The sequence below is a fragment of the Cyprinus carpio genome, chromosome B1 (genome assembly GCF_018340385.1).
Source record: "Cyprinus carpio isolate SPL01 chromosome B1, ASM1834038v1, whole genome shotgun sequence".
Lineage (NCBI taxonomy): Eukaryota > Metazoa > Chordata > Actinopteri > Cypriniformes > Cyprinidae > Cyprinus > Cyprinus carpio.
Genome location: NC_056597.1, coordinates 1,566,914 through 1,586,334, shown reverse-complemented (window position 1 = coordinate 1,586,334; position 19,421 = coordinate 1,566,914). Strand labels below are relative to the sequence as shown.

The 19,421-nt window shown below is 36.5% G+C and overlaps 1 protein-coding gene across 4 annotated transcripts in view; it reads right to left on the bottom strand.

Annotated features, from left to right (window-relative positions):
* Positions 1–19,421, bottom strand: part of pax5 (paired box 5) — a 52,593-nt gene that overhangs the window by 27,023 nt on the left and 6,149 nt on the right. For 3 of the 4 annotated variants that reach the window (XM_019109396.2, XM_019109360.2, XM_019109370.2), the window contains exons 2-6: positions 15,753–15,918; positions 12,741–12,938; positions 11,481–11,545; positions 9,345–9,470; positions 706–887 (exon numbers count right to left, since the gene is read on the bottom strand). In XM_019109396.2, the coding sequence (XP_018964941.1) occupies positions 706–887; positions 9,345–9,470; positions 11,481–11,545; positions 12,741–12,938; positions 15,753–15,918 (737 nt within the window). The remainder of the gene's footprint in view (positions 1–705; positions 888–9,344; positions 9,471–11,480; positions 11,546–12,740; positions 12,939–15,752; positions 15,919–19,421) is intronic. The other variant, XM_019109382.2, reaches the window with a different exon arrangement.

Here is a 19,421-nt window from a genome sequence, read left to right as displayed (position 1 = left end):
CTTTTGCATCCTATCTGTTATGTGTCAGCATGTCTAGCCATACTGCAATCATTTAAAAGTACTGCAAACACAAAACATAGCTAGAGGCAAAGACATTCTTTGACCAGAATAAAGGCCTATTTTTAAGGATTTTTCCCCAAAAATGGTAAAAAGTGTTAGTCTAAAAAGCTGTGACAGAAATAATCTATTCACAATTTAGCCAATCCAGTCGAGACACATCTTACACAGATCATTTGCTTTAAACTCAAAATGTTGACATTATGTACTCTCCCTTACATCACTCTAAACTAAACTTACTTTTTCACAAAGTGTCCCAGGACTGCCACTGGCGGCAACATCATGCATTAATTATGATTTTTGAAATGTTCACTTGGACATATAAACATTATGCCATATGGGTAACTTTTGCAAACTAACGAAAAAGTGTTTGCTACTGAACCCTAAACCTCTACGCAGTGCTGAGACTTAACCTCAGCCAAAAAACTACATCAGGGGGACATCAGCACCAGCAGGGTCAAAGCCCCAGCATTAGCTCAGAGAGGTGAAAGTTCAGCATTAGCTTCAGTGTGGGGGTGCATAGGTCAACAGCAGGGTTGGGACAGGGTCAAGCGATACTGGCAGCCAGGCAAGGGCAAGCATGAGCTTTAAGAGGAGGTGCACACAACCACCGTGGCAGGATACACACCCCTACCCCCCAGGCCTTACCTGGGCGGGCTTGTAGCTGCTGCTGTCAGGGACGGGATAAATGTCGGGATATGGCTGTCGATCAAAGACATGGTCCAATACCTCGAGCTGCTGTGGTGTAAAGAGCTCTCCTCGCATCTGCTTCCGCAGGAAGTCCCGCCCTGAGTGGGCGTGGCCATTCGCCAAAGGAGAATCCTGTAGAACTGGAGAGAGAGTCAAACAGATTTCAGAGTTTTAGATGTAGTAAAAAATAACTGTAATCAAACTTTACTGTTACAGAAATGTAAAGAAAAATTTGTCGGCAAAAAAAGGTCTTTTATCTGATGTCACTAGTGTAGTGATGTATAAACCACAGCTAATATAGAAGTCACTTTCAAAATTCACTTACAAATTCACATGACCAAAATGAGCGTAATTTATTTTGCACCCTCAAGACAAAACTGCTGGATAACAATTGGAATAACTCTTTCACCCCAAAAATGTTGACAAGAAATGTTAAACTTAAAAAATACTGTGTGTACATAGTTTAAACAATCTTCTCAATCTCAATCCTGTTTCACAGGAGAAAGAAGGTCATAAAGGTTTGTGACAACATGAAGGTGAGTAAATGGCTATTTTTCCTTTTTAACAACTGTTGTGTAAAAATAGGTCAACCTGTCTTATTTGTAACAACTTGGTATTAGTATCTAAAACTTAGTATCTAAAAATCTATTGCTACCAGGGTTTCCGCGGGTCCTTAAAAAGTTATATAAATGTTCTTTTCAAAGTCTTTTGGTATTTGGTATAAAAATTATATTTTGGGGACGGAAATAGCTTAATGTGACAAACTTCAAAATGCTATGATTTTATTGAATAAATATGAGCTCTGCATCTTGCAAAGTCATGTGCTGGCTACTTTGTGTATAGTGGTTACTGTGGAAACCGCTATATTGCTTCTGTTTCGAAAGTGCCACCTGCTGGCAGAGAATGAATTAGCATTTTCAGTTAGTCTTTCTTCTGTTTTTGTTCAGATTTCAGACCAAAGCGAAAAACAACTAATATTTTTATGCAGCAAACATGCAGAGTTGTACATTTCAACCGGTGGATTGATAAGAAGCTAACACATTATACCAGCGATTCTCAATTCCAGTCCTTGCGCCCCCCTGCTCTGCACATTTTGTATGTTTCCCTTATGGCTTCAGACGTTTGTTCTATTCGAATGTAAGTGCCCTGCGAAGTGGACATCACAGGATATTCTACCATGATTCTGGTTCGAGGCGAACATATATGTTCCATTCAAAGTGCACTGAAGTGTGTGTGACATGAATTTAAATTGTATTTATCTACAGAGGTATATGATGTCACACTTGTCCGTGTGTGAAGATGTTGCGCAGCACAAATCCTAGAATGAATGTTCCGAAGTTAAGTAAACTTCAGTGAACACTGTGCAGGGACCATGTCAATTGGAACACTGTTCATGCATGGAGCTCACTTCTAACGAACTGATTACCCGAATCAGGTGTGTTAACAAAGAGAGACATACAAAATGTGCAGAGCAGCGACCACTGCATTATACTAATATCTAAACAATTAATACACTAAGAAGAAGAGATATTCACACTGGTCTGTTATTGTGGGGACATTTTCAAGCCCCTAAACATGAAATGGCTCAAAACAAAACATGATTGGTTGCTTTACCTGTCAGTCATATGGCCTCTTGGGCGAGCCTTGGCCATTCAAAGTGGTCAAGGTTCCCAGACCTTCTGCCTTTTGACTTTTGTTCTGACTTTTGTTTTTGTGAAAACTTGTATCTGAACTGTAAATCTTGCTTTTTATAGTCATTTTACAGTTTATTATTTTACCATGGACTTTTCCCTACCCTACTCATATGATATTAATTTTATTTATGCAGGTCTTAAAAAGGTCTTACATTTAATTCAAAAAATCCTGCAGATATCCTGGCTACATCCAAAATCTCCAATACTCTGAATGTAAACTTCAGAATCTCACTGGAATTAGTAAGTCAATCGGGTACCTACTGTTTTATGAATTTTACCTTTGAAATGCTACTCTTTGTTTTTTGTTTTTTTTTGTTTGTTTTTTTGGTCTACTACGTACAGTATATGGTAGGGAAGTGGGGATGCAGGGCCTGGGGATGCAGGGCCTTATTTCTCTTTGTCATTATGATCATAAGGGTAAGTACTTGAACTTTTCTGGAAACTATCACACAGGGACTCAAGCACCGAACAGGCATACAAACATAGATTCTTGGACTTGCGTCCTCCTCTCTGAGTGAGTGTTAAGGCAGCGCGTGAGTCAGTTATTACTGGGCTGTTGAGTTTCTGAAGAGACAATTATAAGAGCTGAGAAAGCTACAGCCCTCAAATGATTACAGGGAGAGAAAAAGAGAGAGAGAGAGAGGGATGAAAAAAGAAGAATAGAAACGAAAATCCCTGATATAGAGCCAATTCATTTCTTCAAAATGCCTCCGAGAGGTTATTCTAGGGAGTTAGAGTCAGAGGCCAGAGCAATCCCCACAAGACGAGAGAGAGAGAGAGAGACAGAGAGAGAGAGATATGGAGGGATAGAGGGATAAAATGACAGGCAGACAAAGCAGCTATCCAAACATTCCCTTTTTCTCCTTCATTTGAACACAGAAATCGATCCATTTGAATGTGAATTCAGATCCAGTTTACTGCCATCTGTGGTTATTTAAAAGAAAGATCTTCTTGTCTCCGACTCGTTGATGGCGTGCAGGTCCCATGTGTCTCTAATACACCTCAATGCCAGGACTTACCTTCAACAAAGCTTAAATGCTCTCTCTCGCTCTGTCTCTCTCTCTCACACACACACACACACACACAGAGAACACACAGAGAGTGTATGATCTCCAGTGTTTTGACCCTCTTAATCCCAGCGGTCAGTGTGTCTGATAGAATTCAATTGATCAATCATGTCTGTGAGATGGCACCATTTCAGCAGGTTTATTGCTTTCCACTCTTCTCAAAGACTGTCCACTGACAGCACACACACACACACACACACACACACAAAAGATGTCTGAAAGTGTGCATCAGTACATATATCTTGGTTTAAAAAAAAAAAAAGCAGTTTGTAAACTGCCACACTCTGGAGTGTTTGTCTGCATCAGCAGGGGCCAAAACATCTGAGACCACTAGTGAAAATGCATTCATTTTGCATTTTTCTAATTTAATACAAAAGTTGTTTTATGACAAATTTAATTATTATCTCAAAAATGTAATTCACAATTTCTTTATAATTTAATTCCCCTTTTCTTTCAAAGACAGCAGCATGAATCATATCAAGTGTGATCATGTTGATGTTGTTATCCAACATAATTTAAAAATGATCCTAAGAGCATCTTGTGCTCAGCAGAAGAAAATCTGACCTTTTGTAAGGAGTTCAGATGGTCAGTGGTACAAATTTGTTTTGTTTTTTATTACTGACTTATAGTGAAGCATTTTAATTAAATTTAATTATATTATATTATATTTAGTGCTGTCAGTTTCAGATAACCAGTTTCACAATATTTTGCAAGCAAAAAAGTCTATAGGGTTGCGATATATGAAGCACAGCTCACACAGAAGCCACTTTCTAACCAACTGGCAAATCAGAGCGACCAACTTGAACCCACTGTGAAATCTGCATTGAGAAATCTTTCACCCTCAAACTAAACTCCCATTTGCTGGATACCTATTGAAATGACTAACAGTTAATGTGACCAAGGTACCTTAAGAACAAACATTCACAAAATTTCTAATGTTTCCACTTAAACTACTACTTCACATGTCCTTAAACATCCATATCCTTCTGGGATCACTTGACCTTACGAAAACACAGCCATCGAGTGCCAAAACAATGTTATGGACTTTTTTCCAGTCGTTTTTATTACACAGATGCGTGGTTATCTGTGACTGTTTGTGTGTGAGTGTGTGTTATGTGTGTTTCGCAGTGTCAGCCACCGTGTGTGAAATGCAATTTCAGACAGATCTGGAAGCCCACTCAGCCATATCAGAGCAAAAGAGAGACAGAAAGAAAAGAGGTCACCAATAAAGCTATTTTCACCAAATTTAAACAAACACACCATACCAGCATCACGTTTAACCAACCTTCCTCAAGTTTCCAACCCCCTAAAAAAAAAAAACACATGCACACAAACAGACTCATTGGTCTTAGGTATTCAGTTGGCCGGTGTTTCTCTGGCCTTTTGTCTTTCAGTCTCTGAACCTGCTATAGGGAACCACTCTCTGTAACCAGACACAATACAGCCCAGCTGCATTCAGGGTTAACCCTACTATTCACACACACACACACACACACAGAAGGAGAACGGAGGAGAGGCATCTTCCTTGCTTCAAAAGCAGAGACAATAGCAACAATGAGATCACCGTTGTGCCCCCTCTGTCTCTTTCCGTCTTCCTCTCTCTTTCTCTCAGGGGTGAGGTTGAAGGTTTTTTGGGGGCAGAGAAAACTGCTTGGTGGATTCCTTGTGCACTTGATACACTTAGAGAGAGAGAGAGAGAGAGAGAGAGAGAAAAAAAAAAAAACAGACAGATAGTGTGTGTGTGTGTGTGTGTGTGTGTGTGTGTCAACCTTGACAGATCAAAGTATGAGTCTCTGAAAGGGGGATACCAACCTTTAACAAATCCCACTGTTATCATCTATCCCCTATCCTCCCTCTCTCTCTCGCTCCCCCTCTCTTTCACAATCCCCCTACCTTATTAAAAATTTCCTCTATCTTCCATTCAGCATATTCCACAGAATGAACGAGATAAAAATGACTGAAATGAAACTGGACAAGAAGTGAACATATTAAACAGTAGAGAAAACCACATCTACCCTGATGATGTCCACTGCGGAAACAAATAATCTAGGTTTGTTTAATTTAAACAAACAAACTAAAAATAAATATATATATTTTCAATAATATTCATCATTTCCTTTCTTTTCCCTCATGTTTTGAAATTGTTACCTTAAAGAAAGGTTTCTTTATTGTTTCAGGGGGCAAAGAGAACATTGTCCGACCCCTCTGCCCCGTACCACAGGCCTCCTGTCTTTCTTTATTCTATTTCTCCTTTCCTCCACTCCTCCCCTCATCCATTCCTCCTCCGTTCAGAGAGAATGGACAGACACAATGCTTCTGTTCTAGAGGCCCCACAAGTCAAGTTCTCTCTTTCAGATCACTTCCCCTGGGTCAAAGGGCATCAGTGGGCTTTCTCCAAACACATATACACAACACACACATACACACACACACACACACACACACACACACACTAAGCCATCCAAACCCTCTGTTACTTCTTTTCCTGTTTGTGAGCAGCTGGAAATCATAGTGTCTTGCTTCACTAAACATGCTTTTTGACTCCCTCTCCTTTTTTGAAAGCATTACCACTAAGCATAGAAATTCCTAGTATTACATAGACACAATTTATTGAAGTGTATGGAAAATGTCTTTATTTAATTTCTCACTTTCTTAGGATTGGGTTTCGATAAAAATTTATCCATTCAATTCCCATGCACAAGTTACAGTTTGATTGAAATTATTTTGGGTATATTTTAATTGTATTAAAATACACATGAAAGAATCAATGATTTCAAAAAAAGAGGCAATGAGAACATCTCCAAAAACATACACACATTATAAGATTTGAGCTAAACTGGTTGTGCTGTATGTTTTTGATTCAATAAAAAGAACCAGCTCCTGAGACTTATTCATTGTAGGAATCAGTATGCAGGTTGCACTGTATGTTTTTGATTCACTTAAAAAGAAATCATAAATCATACGTCATTTGTAGCATGAACTGGTCTACCCTGGCTGCCCTGTATGTTTTTGATTCACTTAGAAGAACCGGCTCATAAGCATAATTTGTTTCCACAATTGGTCAATAATGGTTGTGCTGTATGTTTTCACTTCAAAGAGTGGGCTCATAAGCATCACTCATTGCAGGAATCAGTCTGATCCCACTGTATAGTTTTGTTCCCAGTGTATGTTTTTGATTCACTGGTGCACTAGTTGCTTTATATGTTTTTGTATGCAGGTCACATCTCAATCAAGACTTCTTTTCTTATTCAGGGTGCATGTCTTGTAATTGTTTAACATGCGATGCGAATGGAAAACTCACAATGACTCAGATGAAAGATGATTTCTTTGGTGTAATTCTACTGAAGCGGTGCAGAAAACATCCCTTTTTTTCTTTCTCATGCTCACGAAATCATGCACAGTCTGCACACTCCTTATCATGCCTTATGCTTTTCAAATTATAGGCTACGAGCTGCCAAAACTATCGCTCATGTTACTTTATGCCTTCAGCAAACCCATGAGAACATCCCTCGCTGCGAGCGCACAGACACACTCACATACTGCAAAACATCACAGCACTGACCACCCGCAGTTTCACCATGTCAATTAAACACACAAATTCATTTAGTCGCCCCTCCCTCTCTGCTGGATGTGATGTGTTGCATTAATTAAAGTGGCAGACGTCGGCCTAATTGGAGCTTGGATGAACATTGATGTGTGTGTGTGTGTGTGTGTGTGTGTGTGTGTGTGTGTGTGTGTGTGTGTGAGAGAGAGAGAGAGAGAGAGAGAGAGAGAGAGCAAGAGAGAGTGTGTGTGTGTGAGGGAGTGTGTGTGTGTGTGTGTGAAAGAGAGAGACAGAAAGATATATAGAGAGAGAGAGAGAGAGAGAGAGAGAGAGTGTGTGTGTGTGTGTTCAGCTAAGCCAGTAGTTAGCATCTATAGTTTATGCATGTTGTTCATTTTACATGGAGTATTATTATATTATATTTCATACAGTATACACTATAAAGACTAAAAATGTTATCCTGTCAACCTTTTTAACAGCAAGTTCCCTTACTATATACTGTAATAGATCTAACAGGACATTTTAAGTAATTTTACAGTAAAATACTGTTAAACGTACAGACTTTATGATGTCATCATAATTACATTACAGTAAAAAAAGATTAACTGATATTCCATGCAAGAGAATTTACATTTGATGGTATTTTGTTTAAACATTTATGTTTCTTGTTAATTTCTGATAACAATTATCTACATTTGAGTTTTTAGTTACATTTTATGTTGCTTATTAATGTTTATTACATTTATTATATTACATTTTACATTTTAGTGTAGTATGTTACCATGATGGTGTTTTGTATTTCATGCAGTTTATTACTATACACCTCAGCTTGTGGAAGGGCTATCTAATTCATCATTATATTATTGTAGTGGCTATCAGTATATTTTACAGGCACAAAACAGAGTAGCAAAATCTCATATTAACATTATATCAGTTAATGAAATTGTTACAGTTTTGTTTTTACTGTAAATTTAATTTAAATCCCTTAACCCTAAAATCTTGCTACCATAAGTTTTACAGTAAGGTTCTAACAACCACAGCTAATACCATAAATTTCATGTATTCATTTAATAGTCTATATACATAGCATCAAAAAACATATACTGTCAAAACATTTATTCTTTATATTTACATATAATTACATATATTTTATTGATAAAGATATAGGAACCAACATTGTTATTTTAGTATTAATTTAATGTATTATTTGTTTTATTTAGTTTATTAATATTTTCAGTTTTAACTTTTAGATTTTCAGTATATAAATATGAATTTAGTTTCATGAATTTAGTTTCATATTTAGTAGTTTTGTTGTGTATTTTTGTCATTTTTTGTTTAGTGTGTATATATATATATATATATATATATATATATATTGTTTGGTTTTTGTTTTACGTTTTGTTTTGTTTGTTTTTTTTGGGGGGGGGGTTATATGTCTATTTTTTCCGTTTTAGTTATTTTAGAACATCAAATTAAACTTTAGTGCATCAAATTAAAATGAGGTGAAAATGAAAATTTCTGAAAAATTTCTTTATTTTTTACTTTATTGTTTTTTTTTATTATTGTTTATTGCTAATGTTTTAAACATAATTTTATAATTTTATACAATTTTATACATTTTATTTTATAACATAACATTTTTGCTAATTTTATTTCAAGCGATGACTTTTTATGGTTTTGATTTTAGTTTCAGTTTTAGATTCATCTGAAATAACCCTGGGCAGCAAATAGAAAGGAATCTTCTATTGTTGATGTCTGGTTTAAGTAATACTGTGCATGAGTGTATGTGGGTGACATCTGGAGTTCCCTCATGTACTGCAGGGGTCTGCCAAGCAATGGCTTTTTAATAGACACATGTGTGCAAACACACATGCGTGTGAGTCCACATGCACATGCTGTGCCTCCCCTGGATAGAGATGTTTATCTAAGACGTGCCAGCGGTGACCAATCCCCCTCCTACTCTGATGCATCTGTCAATGTTCAGCAACTTCCATCTGTGCTCTCGGTGCTTGTGTGCATGTGTGAGAGTGCATTGAAATGATGCTGTGCATAGAAATGAAATAAAGAACGAAAGAAGGATAAAGACGAAGGTTTAATTCAGGCTGTAATTGATTTTTTGTTCTGTAATTACTGGTAGTTACTAAATGTCCTGCATGAAATAAATTCCCTATATTGTGCAACAGCATTAATAATACTTTAAGATAACTTTAGAGTGAGTTTGGTGTAGAATTAAATGTTCAAATAACCTAGGCTTTTTCAGTTTCCGAAAACAAAGCACACATATGGACTTACTTTCATCTCTCTTTCGTTTGTTTGCGTCGGCGGGGGAGCTTATTCCCAGAATCCCACTGATGGAGTAGGAGGAGCCTGCAGCATCACTGGTTACTGCAGATACCTGGGTCACTGCTACTGTAGAGGCTAGAGGATATGAACATGGCGGACACCAATATTGCTGCTCATTGCACTGAAAGGACAATCACTTTGGTAAATATATAAATTTTTGGTAAATGTATAAATATTATGAGCAATTATTTTTTGGTAAATGTATAAATATTATGATTAACTAATGAATTAATGCATAAATATTATGATTAACTAATGAATTAATAGCATTTTACAACTTAAACTAATCTTGCATAAACATTAACACACATTCCTGATGTTTTGCGGGGGTCATTTCTATGATATCATTTCTTGTTTTAAGATTTTTTTTTTTTTTTTATGTGTAGTATGTTCTTGAGTTTTGTTTTTCCTTTCATGGTTCTTGGCCTGGCATTTTTCCTGCCAAAGACCTTTCACCAAAACCTGCTGTCACTCAATTTTGGCAACATGTTGCCGCCCAAGGATAAGACGCTAACAAGCTAACAGCTTTTTGACATGTCTGGCTGTCTGTGAGGTCTTGGCGGTAGGGGACAAGGCCACAAAGTCTTCTCTCTGTCAACCCTTCATTCCCTCTCTCTCCTCTTTATCTCACTTCCTGTCAGCTGACGTACAGCCTGAGTGACAGTACAGTGGCCCCAAGGGGACACTACGGTGTAGAGATGAGGCTAATCCCGCATCCCAACAGACTCTGCTAAAATGGAGAAGGTGGGAAAAAAGAAAAACAAATCGCTCGGAGAAAAGATAAATGCCTTTGCTCACCCGCCGCTCTCATTTGCTAACCAGGTGGAAAATGTAATGAATGCATATCCCTCCATTTTTTTTTACTCTTGATTTATCGTTTCAATTATCTGAATCTCTTATTCTTTCGCACTTTTTTTCTCCACGCGTCGAGGAATGGAAACCCGAAGCAAACGCTTCATATTCAAAATCCCTAAATTTCAATTTTCCGCCTGAGTATGAGAACTATTTATCATCATAATCTGAAGGAGACGGAGAACTGGCGAGCGTTGTGCGTGCAAAATTAATTTAGATTAAGTGGAGGTGTGCGATTATGAAGATTACTGACAGTGAGACAAGCACAGTTCAATACTTTATTAACTGCCGATGGGAGTTTTCCTCTAAAACTGATCTCAGACCATTTTTGGAGATTCCCCTTTGGTTTTTGGGGTCATTTGAGTGTCAGAACAACAGTATAGATTCAAGGTTTTAATCAAACATTAAAGATGGGAAGATAGATTGAAGTACAGTACAGTAAATGTTTAAAAATCTCAAATCTCAGTTCCCCTCATTGTCTAAGAGAGATATACAACCCTGCCTATGTTAGTCTTATAACGTAACTGGTATGTTAAAATATATTAAATGGAGAGCAAATGAGTACTTCTTTAACTTTTTACTTTTTTTTTTACTTTTTAGTTTCTCCTGAGATCTCAAATGATGACATGTGCTTTAACAATGTCTCAAACTGCTTAGATTTGATCATTTATTTGATTGGAAATACAAAAAAAAGTTTAATATATATATTATTTTATATATTTGAATATATTTCAGTATATTTATCCAGTCTTCAGTCTGACATGATCTTTTAGAAAGTATTACAATATGTTGATTTGGTGGTAAAGAAACATTTCAGAGTTTTATAGATGTTAAAAGAGTTGAGCTGCATGTAGAAACCATGATTAATTTTATCAAAGATTCCTTGAAAAAAAATGGATGAATAGATAAATAGAATAATGAACGCTTTGACGAGAAGAGAGTTCAAATCTTTTGTAACATTATAATTATCTTTACTGTCACTTTTGATCAATAGTAATGCATCCTTGCTGAATAAAAGTATTAATTTCTTTAAAAAAAAAAAAAAAAAAAAAACCTTACTGACCCCAAACATTTGAATTGGATGTGTATGACAACACCTTTTTTTCAGAAACTACATTTCTATTTTTTTTTTTATCCAAATATGTTACTCCCTAATCATCCCACCAAGAACTAAAGTTGTGTATTTAGAGTAGTTTGAAATATGACAAAAGTATAGGTGAAGTTGAATCTTACCTAAGTTATGGGCAGAGAGAGCTCCTGATTGGCCGGGTGGTTGCTGGACTTTAGTGCGAATGATCCTGCAGCAAAGTAGGAGCAAACAGACATTACCATGTGTTTAAGGTTTACCACGCAAGGTGCTGTGATACTGTATATGCTTTAATATGAGTATGCAAACATGTGAAGTGTGTGTGTGTGTATGTGTGTGTGTGTGAGAAGAGGCTCATGCAGGCTGACATGCAAACACACACACACACTTCATGCATGCCCAATCAAACAAACCACCCCCTCTCCCCCTCACCCCCCTACCTCCCTCTCTCTCCCTCCCTCTGTTTCTTTCTCTCTTGCTCTCACTCTCTGAGAAAGGTTGTCATTGTACACATGCTGTTGAAACAGTGAGCTGGACACTGCTCATGAATATGTGTTTCTTTTTACGCCACTGACTCAGTCCTTTTGTTTTCCTTTATCTATGTCTCTCTCCCTGCATTCTTTCTATCTCTTCTCCATGCATTGCTCTATCACTTTTCTAATCTACTAATCACCTTGTCCTCAAAAAATGTAGTGGTTTGCACACATACTGTTTATATTACCATTCAAAAGTTTGGGGGAGGTAATACATTTTTAAATGTGTTTGTCTCTTTTGCTCACCAAGACTGCATTTATTTGATCAAAAATAGAGTTAAAACATTAATATTTAATATATTATCACAAGTTCAAATAACTGTTTGTAATTTAATTTTTAATTTATTCCTGTGATGGCAAAGCTAAATTTTCAGCAGACATTTCTCCAGTCTTCAGTGTCACATGATTCTTTAGAAATCATGTTAATTTAATGAAACATCCACGTTGAAAACAACTGTGCTGCTTAATATTTTCGTGGAAACTGTGATACATTTTTTCAAGATTGTTTGACTAATAGAATACTTATTTTAAGTAGTTTTTTAAATAAAATGTTAGAAATGGCTTTTCTGTCACTTTTGTTCAATTTAATGCATCCCATGCTCAACAAAAGCATGATTACTGACCTCAAACTTTTGAACAGTAGTGCACAATACACTTTATTAATGTTAGCAAAGTGAAGCAATACCACAGACACATTTCAGAAAACACACTTTAAACTATTTCCACCCAATAAAATCTTTAAAATCTTGTTTTATCCCCTTACATTTTAAGAAAAACAAAGTGAATTCAGTTACTGATGATGAAATCGACTGATCAATTGGACAGAAATGTTTGGGTCAAGTTAAATGGATGGTTTTTACACTGCACACACACCTGTTGATTGAGCTGACGCTGGGCACACTGTCATTGTCACACACTCTCTCTGCCAGCAGTCTGTCTCGGATCTCCCAGGCAAACATGGTGGGGTTTTGGCGTTTGTAATCAGCGATTTTGTCCACGACTTTGGGTGTAGCAACCTTTGGTTTGGAGCCTCCGATCACCCCTGGTCTAATGCTGCCCGTCTCATAGTACCTGTGGAGCAGACAGATAGAGAGCTGTATATCACCAGGCAAGATAAACAGAGAGTTAGAATATATGCTTATCCAGTGTTGTATGCCTGTCTTGCAGTCAGTGCACAGTTGGTTACTAGTAACACAGACACAGAGAACAACACATACCTTTCACAAACATGCAAAAAATATCATTCTGTTCAGCCTGTTTACAAAAAAAACAGCCACAGATGAGCACTATCAAACCTTATATGTTATGCATACACACAGGAATTATAAAACAGGGTCCGGTCTAAATTCTGAATGGATGAGACGCTTTAAAGCCATGCAGATAACAGCACACCTGTGACCACACATTCTGTATTAATGCTGAATTGAGATACATGGCAAGTATAAACAGCCTATATTTAAGCAAAAGGTCATGGTGGAATAATCGTTATGAAATTATTAATATTAAAAAATTACATTATTATATATTATTCGTTTTAATTTATTAGTAATAATTGTTTTTAAAAGCTCTAAAATATATTGAAAATGAGGTAATTTGGTGGATTTATTATTTTAAATAATTAATATTAATTAATAATTATTCTAATATGCTGATTAGGCACTCAAGAAACATTTATTATTATCATTGTTCAAAACAGTTGTGCTGTCTAATATTTTTGTGAAAACTGTAGTGCTTTTTAGGGATCCTTTGATTAACAGAAAGTTTAAAAGAACAGCATTCATTTGAAATATGGTAGCATTCATATAAATTTGTAGCATTATATATTTTTTTTGGGGGGGGGGGGTATTTTGACACATTTCATGTATCCTTGTTCAATAAAAGTATTAATTTCTTACAAATGAAAAAAAAATATATAATCTTACTGACCCCAAACTTTTGATTAAGATAGTATTGATAGATGGTTATTAATAATATCAATATGCTTATTAACAAAAAGAAAATGTATTGGAAATTGTAATAATATTAATAAATTAATACTATCAGATTGTTAATATGAACAAATTTATTGAACACTGATGTCTCATATATTGCTCTTGCTGGTGCTTTATCAAGCAACGAGCCATGTTGTGCATTATAGAGATTTTTACCGAGGTTAAAGGGGTTTTAGGTGCTCCGCTTCATCTCACGTGTCTAACTGCTTTAGTTTAGTTAAGGTCCAACACACAAACATAAACCAAAAGCACAGCTCATGCAGCACAGCCATGAAAAGCTCACCAAAATGAGCGTGCTGAAAATTCCCTCATTAACAAGAGAGCAGAGTTAGTCATACACCTTATTTACCCAAACCTCACTTGCAGCCCACATATTAGTGTGTTTTCTGCCTGAGCAGTAAGAGGGAGGGAAGATGTTACCGCACATACACACACACGCACCGTGCGCCGCAGTAACGGTTGAGTGAGTTGGACCAGGGCTGGGGGAAGAGGGTTGAGGCAAAGGAGAACAATGGGAAACACATTTTTTTGATATAGCTAAAGGCTCTAGCACTAATCCACACCTTTATCCATTCAAATTCTGTCCTCCCCCTTAACCCCTTCCTTCCTTTCCTTCTCTCTTTCCTCCTCTCTCTCTCCCTCTCTCTCTCTGTCCTTCCAGCCATCCCTCCCGCCTCGGGAGACGTATGGTGCCAGTGTCATTTTGATGCAAATGTAAAATGTGATGAATCTTTTCTTTTTTGTCCCAGAAAGACAGAAAGAAAAGACGGCGCTTTGACTTTGGCTTCAGTGTGAGATTTGAGAATTTTTGAATTTCAACGTGTCTTCTTTGAAAGGAAGCGCTGAGTCAGCCTCAAGTTGAACCAACGAAAGAGGGAATATCAAGCGAATGGACAGCATTCATCAGTGTATGGATATTTCAGAAATTGATATTTATTATGGATTAAGTAAAAGTTGACTTGATGAAAGAACGGAAGGAGGGTTGGAAAGCATTTAAAGGCAAGACTCCAAACACATACTGGCCCCACTGTTTGAATGCAATAGAGGACATTAAGCTGGTTTCCCAGGCAAAGATTAAGCCTAGTTCTGGATAAAATGGCACAGGCAATAGAGATTCTCTATTCAACATCCTTTTCAGTCTGGGACTAGGCAAACTCTGTGTGTGGGAACTAATCCATGGTGTCTGATAGCGTAGACTACAAACACATTTAGCCAACTTTACATTGCCAATACATTGTTATATGAAATAATCATATAATATCTCAAGAAACTGAAATTCGACCTCTATAATTAGATATGAGAGGTCCAGCATGTCTAGTAACATGTTCGCTAATAGCTGCAAGCCTCATTCACTCTTTTATTATAAAACACAGCTCATGTTAATCTAAACAGCTACACTAACATTTTAATGTTTTTCAAAGAGGTCTCCAATATTTCGAAATATTATTAACATTTTATTAAATAAAAAAAAATTCAAAAAATGCTGAAAACAGTTGTGCTGCTCAATATTTTGTAAACTCTTTTTTTCCAGAGTTCTTTGATGAATAAAAGTTCAATAGAATAATATTTATTTGAAACAGAATTTTTGTAACATTATGTAGGTACTTAATGTCAATTTAATTCGTCCTGAATAAATAAACATATCAATTTTGCCCCAAAACCTTTGAACGGTACCGTACTTCTCAATGTTTTAAATGTAATGTATACAGCATGAGTATATGGAAGTAATAGAAACCACACAAAAAAGTATAGTTGTACTAAATTGTAACTATATACTGCATGTACCATGGTATTACCATTGTTCTTACGTTACATGCCAAGTACATTAGTACTTTGTACTTTGGTACTTTTTTGCTAGTGATGTTAACTTTTCTTTACAATAAGCAGAACTCACCTGCCCAGTATCTTGCTGACACAGCCGTGGCTGACCCGGAGCTGGCGGGATATGTCACACGGACGTACACCCTGATGGGCCAACTCTACTATCCTCTGCCTCACCACGTCAGGCAAGGGCCGCCCGTTTACAAACACCCCACCCAGCTGATTCACCCCTCCATGCCCTGCAGACACAAACAGTAATAAAAGGGAAACTGAGCAAATCATATCTTCCTTAAATACAGAAGCTGACACATGGTGGGCAAAATGTGTTGCTGTCCCATCCTGGTGTGTGTGTGTGTGTGTGTGTGTGTGTGTGTGTGTGTGTGTGTGTGTGTGTGTGTGTGTGTGTGTGTGTCTTTGACCTGAAGGTTATGATTATGCAGTCTCTTCCTCTCCTCTTTATCATATCACCCCTGGTGGTCACATAGAGAACTGCACATGACCTCCTCACCCAAGTTAGTATTTCTGTCTGTCTGTCTATTTGTGTCTGTCTGTTTATAATTGTTGTTGTGTGTCTTTTTTGAACAGTGGGTGGTGGGATGGAAGTCCTTGGTGGGCTTAGACTATTGTATACCAATTTTCTTGCATTCTTGTACTGTATATATTCATTAGAATTCAGTATCTTATCATCATTTCAGTGCAGAAGTCTACGTGGTAATCCAGTCAATCTGTCATATTAACATACTGATTGCTTCAGAAGGGGAACACACAAACACACATTTACACACACACAAAAGAACTGGGGGGTGTCTGTTAATCCAAGCTACAGGGTAATGGATCTTAAATACATCCGAGAAGGCAATATCAAACAGACCTAACTGGCTTTGTGTGCCCATCACTAAATACATAAGTTAAGCTAACAGAAAATTAAAACCAAGCTACATGTCTTTTTTCATTTTCTCAAGGCAATATGCAGGAAAAAACAGCATTTTCATATTTAAAAAAGTCCTTTAGTGAGAGATTTGACCTGTTCGATTTCTGAGAGGTGGTTTGTAAACCTTATTTTTTTAACGCATTTTGTTTTCTGTTTCATTTCACCTCCTTTTCTTTTTCCTTTCTATTAATGTTTTAGTTACCTCTTTTCTTTTCTTTTTTTCTCCTTATGTGTCTTTCAGTTACAGTTTATTATTTGAATAACCTTGAGCAAAGTGACGAAGTCATGGAGTCAACTAGCTAAATTGATTTAAAATTAGGTTTGCAAACATATTCCTCATTTGTAAGTCGCTTTGGATAAAAGCATCTGCTAAATGAATAATTATTTGTAAAACAAAGTCAGTTTTGCTTAATCTCCTGTTTAAATAAAAAGGTAGGCAACTATACCCACAATACAAATGAAATACGAGTTGAAACTTGAGTATAAAATGTTTCTTCCTCTGGATTTTCTGGGTTTATTTAAGTTCTTAAAAAATACATCACTTACAATTACTTTTTAGATCAATTTATCTTGAATTTCAAAAACTTTGTCAGCTATATAAGCACTGATTTACAGTAGTTAGCCTATGTACAAAGCATGCATATTAAATGATGCATAGAGCAAGTTTGAATTGAGTGTGAATGAGAGCATGCATGAGTGTGGATGTGTGTTTGTTGGAATATGAGTGCATGTCATAGAGAGAGAAAAGGCTGCAGTAGGGATTAAACGAAACAAGCTATTCAGATGTGATCTGACCAAGACTTTTCCCCGTTTCTTCTGCAAATACGGCTGGCTTATAAATCGAAGTGTTCCTAGAGCTTTGATTGATTTCGATGCATGTTCCGTTTATAAACAGCGAGAGCGGCTGAAAGACATTCATGCTCCCCCATCCAGAAAATAAACCCGATTAGAGACGCTGCTCCATTACGATCCGCTATCGGCCGCTCCGATTAAACCGCTCCAAACAGAGCGAACCAAACGGCAGCAAAGCGACGTGACATCCGCGTGCTTTAACAAACAGACTCACGAGAAAAAAAAGAGAAAAAAAGAAAAAAGAAACAGTAAGTAAAAAAAGTAAGGGACTACCTTCATTCATTCAGGGTAAATTCAATGTTTTCGGAAAAGAATGCAGCGTTTGAAAATAAAATCACAGATAGTTACATTTTTTTTTTAAAGAATTTGTTTTATTTTGTATTGAAAAAAGTTCAACCATAATATTAAAGTAATAAATAAGACGTAGCCATATTGAATAAAAGCGTTTAGGTTTAAAAAAAAAAAAAAGTTTTAAAGAGAGGGGGTTTTTATTTATAATTTGCTTATAAACTGTTGTAGGCTTTGTAAATCATATTATTTGCGACAAATTCATTATTATTTTGTCATATATCTTATACTCAAGTTAATCACGTAGTCTTTCATAGCCTATTAGTAATTAATGCCTCATTGATAACACCTGGTTGGTTATTTATTTATTTATAAGACATTTAGTCTAATTTACGTAAAATTAGCCAATTATTAAAAAAAAAAAAAGACTGATGGTTTTTAACAGGCGACAAAAAAAAAACAACAAAGCAGGGAAACTCAGAGAAATGATAGCCTACTCTTTTTTTAGCATAAACTTCAAAGCTCTACTCCTAAGTAAGACTGAATTATAGGTAGGCTATTATAAGTTATTGACAATAAATATTTATAGGTTTGCATCTTACATTTAGCCTAAATAAGATCAGATGAAACAATGTTTGAAATCGCTCGAAAAATTTATATTAATCTGCATTCGTCGTTTATGTCAATATAGCATAAAACTGTAAGAAATTTAGAAGACCAACCGGTGGCTTAATAACAACCCTAACATCTAATTTACTGCACCAGAGGGAGTGTTAAATATAGGCCCTATAGTAACTTGGGCTACGTTGTAGAAGAGTTCACACTTTTTATGAGCACACCTTTTTAAAACCTGCAAAGTCTTATTAATATTCATGAGCAAGATAAGCAGGCTATGAGTTTAAAACATCCTAAAGTCTTCTTCTTCTCTCTGTGTCTTTCCTAAAAGTCTCGCAGGTTCGTGTCACAGTCTGTTCTTAACGCTTGCACCGTTTGACATTTTCGGTGTAATCGTTTTATCCTGCGGATTGTGTTGAGATATTGTGGCGGAGAGGAAACGTGATTCGTTCTAGCTTCTGTGAAATGTGTATACATCTAATCCACCGTTTCATTCACCGTGCCAATAGATGTCATTTCACATAGATGTGCGTGTGCGAGTGGGTGGGTGCGCGCATATTTGAGTTTTGCGGTGGCTTGGTGTATGAGGTTTTATTCATCGATGAGAAAGAAGACTGAAAGAGAAGGAAGAATGAGCGAGAGAGGGACGGACGGGAGAGAGAGGGAGAGATCACAATTGTATTTTCAATGTGCACAGGCTAATATGTGATTGGCAGCTCTTGGTTTTGGTAACAAAGACATTGCGATTTTCCATTTTTAAACTATTTTTCTTACAAATTTAAGACATGTACACAGAATTTCTTCTTTTCATAAATAGTTTATAAATATTTATAATAATTATGGAAAATATTTTTTAATTTAATTCTAAAGTATGTCTTACAAACTAAAAAAAAAACTAGAAGTGTGAAAGCTGTTATTTGTGCGTCGGCGGCAACAAGAACAAGAAATAGGCTTAAGAGAGGGAAAGAGAAAAGGGGCCCTAACGCTGGTATCTTGGGGGACCACCGGTGTCCGCCATGTCACGAATGAGTGACCACACATCTCTCCGCTACAGTG